General features: G+C 36.2%; 1 protein-coding gene across 1 annotated transcript; it reads left to right on the top strand.

The window, feature by feature from the left end:
- Positions 1 to 208: 208 nt before the first annotated feature.
- Positions 209 to 1,131, top strand: LOC114398655. The gene is made up of 4 exons (XM_028360829.1): positions 209 to 244; positions 365 to 529; positions 607 to 975; positions 1,057 to 1,131. The coding sequence occupies exons 1-4, from the start codon at positions 209 to 211 to the stop codon at positions 1,129 to 1,131; spliced, it is 645 nt and encodes a 214-aa protein (XP_028216630.1).
- Positions 1,132 to 6,120: the final 4,989 nt, after the last annotated feature.

Genomic DNA, 6,120 nt, shown 5'->3' with positions numbered 1-6,120 from the left:
AAAAGTTAGTCGTATAAGACGACTAACACTCGACAATGGATAGTTGCTACTCGTGCGTATCTCCTACACTTGGTTGGTTGCACTCCTTTTGCTAACAAGAGAGCAACACATGTTCATGTAGTTCATTTGGACGTTTTTTGAGACTTGGCTCAGAGTGGGAGCTATGCCTGGGGAGCTGCCGCGCTAGTGCATATGTATGACCAATTAAATGAAGCTTCTCAAAGCACTGGTTGACAGATTGCTGGTTACGTTACTTTATTATAGGTAAATTTTGTGTTTGTAATATGTTAAATTGGATTATGATGTAAATATGTTTTTAATATGTGTAATTGACATTGATTTTATGTTCATGTCATGTTTGTAGTGTTGGATATATGAGCATTTTCCCAGTGTTCATGATAGTGTGACTGATGATGGCTATGCCGAGATGTCACCACGTGCCTACCGGTGGCTTACTATGAAGGCTTATATGAAGGGATTAACAGCATCGACGTACCGGACACGTATAGATGCACTGAAGATCACTGACGTATGTTGGATGCCTTATGGTGACCACCAAGGAGTTAGGGTGTTTGACCTTATTTCATGCTTCCAGGGTGAGCTTAGATGGGGTCCCATTGTGGTCACACTTCGACCAGAGAGGGTGGTGCGATAGTTTCGCTTCAAACCATCCCTCCACCGCCTATTAGTGCCTCCTTGTCATATGAGGATATCGACGACAGGTGGATGCATTACTCGGACCATCTAGCAGCTGCGGGACATATTTGTCTTGTTCCTGGGAAGTGTTCAAGAGATTACATGGAGTGGTTCTTTGAGATATCTCATCCGTTCATCACACCCACACAGGCAGCTGATCAACCCAGACATCCACCTGTCCCACAACATGAGGCATACGTGGAGCCAAATATCACGGAGATCCCAGTGGCAACAGGAGCTAGACCGTCACTGGCAGCTGATCCCCCCAGACATGCAATGGTAATATTAGTTGCTTTAATGTTTTATAAAATGTTATTTATTTTAAATGCTGTAATAAATGTGCTTTTTTGAATGTCATAGGATGCTTGTGAAGCGATTATAGAAAGGTTGGGGCGTGTGCTCAACCTAAGGATGGTCACTGAAGGCACAAAGTAACATGACATCATGGAAGACTGCCTCAGGATCGCAAGGGGTGTCACCTCAGATGGAAATGTGTATGTTAAGGCGCGATGAAGACAGTGCACAGATCATTCATAGATAATGTTTATGTCTTGTATTTGACAAAACTTTTGTATTTGTTACATTATTTTGGTTATAACTTTTATTGAAAGTATTTGTTACATTATTTTGTTTTTCATAGGCTTTTGTTTTTTCTATATGGGTAGTCAATTTGAATGTGCACTCTATATCACACACCTTTCAGAATTGATAAATTTAATAAATAATAATATGATGATAAAGTTATCTTAAAAAGAGATATAAAAAATAAAATGTAAAAAAGTATATAATAGAAATAAAATAAAATAAAAAAAGAGGTGTATGGTCGACCAAGATTTGTATTAGTGAACACATGGCATGGATGATGTCACAATGAACGAGAAGTGTGAGATTCTGCAACGCTGCCTACTCAGCATGAATGACTGGTGGTCATTCCAAAGTTAATGTTTTTTTCTTCACGCGTCTTCCTTGGAATTTGGATGTTACTCGCGTTGTGTTGGTGAAATGTGTGTGACCATAAAACATCTCAAGGATGCTTCCATTTCCCTCAGCGAGTACGGTTATTCAACAATGCCAGCATGTGGGCAAATAAAAAGTTCTCCTTTCTATTTCTTTTTTCCTTAAAAAATAATCCATTATTGTAGCAATATTATTGTTTTTTTCTTCTTCTTTTACATACGTTTCATTGTAACCTTGAAAGAATTATAGTAATTTTTATGTATTTGTGAATGCTAAAATTTAATATTATCAACTAGTAAATAAAAATAATGCTAAAATTTATTTTTTTAGGTGGTCAATTTCTCAAACATTTATGATCTAATCCAATCCGTGGTATAATTTGGGCAAGTTGGAAATTTCACTATTCATTACGTCATTTGGTTTCATTTAACAAAAAATAGTTAAATTATGAGATTTGCCGCCCACTGTTATTGGGTTCATCCCTACATCTTAAACCTTAAAAATCTTAAACATGTACATGCAAAATGTTCACGTTTAAAGTGTTTATGTATCGTTACTTTTCTTTGGTTACATTTTCTCGTGGTGACTAAATTATTAAATGCAACCTAACATGATATTAAATACATTTCTTGAAAGCAAGTTCATGTGAAAGCAAGTTCATCTCGTGGTGCCCCTACTCCCTAGGCCTTTCTGTTTTAAGCTTAGAGCATCTCGAGTACTGGTTTCTTATATGAATTTCTTAATCATGTTTTTGGTTCCCATAACACTTTTTGTGGTCCCCATGTCATGTCATTTTCACTCCAAAAATCACAAGAAACTACAATAATCATAAAAAAATCCACACATAATTTTTTTTTATTATAACTTAATTATTATTGCAATAAAATAATTAATTTAATTTTTTATTTTACTCTAATTCTGCACTTTTTATTGCCACTATTTTCCAATTTTTTTTCAATTACTTCACTTCACTTTTTCAGTCTAACCTTCCCCCTTCCCCCATGTTGCCTTTCAACACGGGGAAAGGGGACGCGTTGATTTCTTAATTTAAACTAGTCATTACCCTTTAAGTAATACAAGGCAAGGTAAATTCGCGTTAAACTATCCTTGAGATGAAATTTACTTTGTTAACTAAATATTTAAAAAAGACATTCTAATCCGCATTAAATCATGGGTAAACCAAATAGTGGAAATAATTATTGAACAAGTACTGAACAAATAGTGAACAACTTCTCGAATTCAAACATTACATTAACTTCAACATACTAGAAAAAAATAAAATTTGCATGAAAACTCGGAAATAAAACTTGCATTCAATCATGTCGCGACATAGACACGTCATCTTCCATTTCCATTACCTGTTTACTAAAAAAGCTAAAATTTCTATTGGCCCAAATTGTTTCCAATAGTTAGACTGTACTAAGACCTTCAGCATGTCATCGTTAGTTTTCAACTCAATAATTTCAAATTTGATAACTTTGTCTGAATACTCAAAATGACCTGGTTGTCGAAAAAGCAATCGCCTTACCGTTTGTGATTCATGAATACCATGAGGGGGAATCCCTTGAGGTGCAACTTGCTTTATCAAATCCTTCAGTTCATCGATGGTACTTCCTGAAGGAATGCCAATTTTTTTTGGATTTTTTTCCTATGAACGCGTAACCTACAAAGTTGTTTTGGCGTGGCATGTTCCACCTCCCGTTGTAATATAGAAGGGCATCATGAGTAAGGGTCATAGTGCCTTCAAGTAAGTTTAATATTCCATTTGGTGTTCTACCAAAGGTGCACAATAACTCAATCAGACCAACACACGAAAATTGATGATTACACATTAACATTGTGTTGACATCATCATCATTTTTCAATTGCATACATTGAAAGCGAAATTGGTTACCTGTATCTGTCAATGGTTGCCGGTAGTAAATTTCATCCAAAAATTGTTTGACGGTTAGCTGAAGGGTATTGTGTATTCTGTTTTTTAGTGTTGCAAAATCACAAGTGTTTGGTACTCGAATGGGTACTGGAGTGGAAGTTTGAAAGCAAACACCATTATCGCTGTGAATAATTGATCCATTTGGAAAAATGAAACCCAACCTTGAGTTCACAATCGTCTGACTGTTAGTTTCTCCCAAAAATGCCATACTTTGTTGTAAAAATTGGGAGAGAATGTGTGATTTTTTAGCGTGTTGCCGTGTCTCATATATATAGATGGTTTTCACTAACATTGCTTCACTTTTTTAAAAAAAAAATAGAGACGTGTGCAGATGTTTCGTGTTTGTGTTTCCAACTAAACCAATGTGGTGTCAAGCTGTATCGTGCATCAAAATATGTTGTCAAGTCAGTCAATGTCATGTCACGCTCAAACTTTAATACGCATGCATTTGACTATGTGTTGTCAATTCTGACAATGATGTATCATACATGCATAATTGATTTTAGTTGCACCAACTAATTTAATTATTAACGCAACAATTACTTAATAATTATGGATAAACGTCTGACAACAAATTATATCACATAATGAATAAAATTAGATAAACAAGTGTCACAGTCCATAACAACGATGCATGTTCAATCTTCATTTAGGTCGACATAGTCGCTTTTCAACATCATGAAGCTTCTGTGCTGTTGCATTCTACTAATATATGGATTTGCCCACTGCTTTGCCTGAGGATGAGAATTCCTAGACCACAACAATGCTAGAGGTGGTAAAGGACAACGGTTTTTCAAATAAATTTGTTGTACGTGAACAAATATTATTAACTCAAATGTACACAAATGATTGCATAAATCTAAAAATTAGACTAACTATCTTCAATATACCTGAACAAAATGATTTCCAAACACGTGACCGACACATATAATGCGGTGCACAAAGAATCTGGTGGAGGTTGACTTCTAAGAGGAAAAAATGTCATGCTTTGTTGTCGGGACAACAATACAAGAATTACATTATACCTTGATGCAATGACATATCCCATCTCCGTTAAATCCATCCACTTATCCACACTAACCTGAATCAAACAAATATACACATCAACCAGTTGCCAAGTTCTTTAATCAATTGGTTGCACACCAAGACCAAGAATCTTTGCCCATACCTAATAAAACGGAAATTGACCGATATCCACAATTACCATCCGCTTTCACATCCACAATGTTGTCAATGAAACCCTGTATAAATGGCTCAAATTAATCCAACATCGGGATCATCCTTGTTGGCTTCAGCGGGTCAGAAGATGATGCACTACGTTTCACTGGAGAGTTGCTGTTTTGAACATAATGAAAAGCATCAACATACTCCCAATAAGACGAATCACGCTTTGTGGATCTTTTATTTCTGTTCATCGGTTTCTTCGGTGCACCTTTAGTGTTGACCTCTGACGAAGGAGGACACGCAGAGTTTTGATCAAGGTATGCAATTTCTCGAAGTTTACTCTTGAGCGTAACTTTACCACAAACATAAAGTTCCTCAAATCTTTTAGATATGATCTCCATCTCTTCCTTGATGGTGACTTCGGCCTCACATAACCCTTGGTCTGAAAAACTTAGTCTCCTCCAAAACATATGGATTGAATCGAGTGGGATGCTGCCAACAACATACCTAGATAGCTCACATGTACAAGGAAGACCGTGTGTGATTCTCATGACACAATCACAAGAAGAGGGATTCTTGCCAGCATAATGTACACACTCAAACTCAGCATCAATCTCATTTAAAGCGTACCTTGAAACCATTCCAAGAAGCCTCTTGTATAAGGTTTTTTTAAATACATGTCCAACCACATGTGTACTTGTTTCAAAGGATGCTTTAATTTGAGTGTGTTGCAACGTGATCATGTTGTTCATGGCATCCCAAACACTACATAGGTCTCCAAGGCTATTATGTAATACTTTTTTTAAAGCCTAATGAGTAGATTCAACCCTACATTTCAAATACACAAAAAACAATAAACATATACAACAATTAAATTCCATGAATTAATAAACATTACTAGAAAAACTAAAACATTTTAATACCTATTTGTTGTTGTATTGCCTAGGTGCATGACCTTATTCATCCAGGCTGTAATAAATTTTTCCTTGTGTGGGAATATCCATGTTTCGTTAACATAGTCAACGAACATTGGCCAAGGTGAACAAGCCATTTGAAACTTTTGATGGCACTCAGCAAACTGTTGTTCAGAAGGACAATCAACCAGACTACCCCAAGCATCCATGACATACTCCCAAGCATTTTTTTGACCAATTAAAGATTTGCACTTGGCCTTGACTTTCTTGTCGATGTGAAACTTGCACAACAAGTTTGTACACTCGAGGAACACAATTTTCACTACATTCATCAATGCTAGGTCTCTGTCTGTGACAATAACTATAGGGAGGCAATCACATCTTAAAAATAGACCTCAAAACCGTTCCAAAGCCCATACAACATTATTAACCCTCTAGATATGCAAACCCAGCAAA

This window comes from Glycine soja, chromosome 19 (genome assembly GCF_004193775.1).
Source record: "Glycine soja cultivar W05 chromosome 19, ASM419377v2, whole genome shotgun sequence".
Classification (NCBI taxonomy): domain Eukaryota; kingdom Viridiplantae; phylum Streptophyta; class Magnoliopsida; order Fabales; family Fabaceae; genus Glycine; species Glycine soja.
This window is presented reverse-complemented; position numbering and strand designations above follow the sequence as displayed.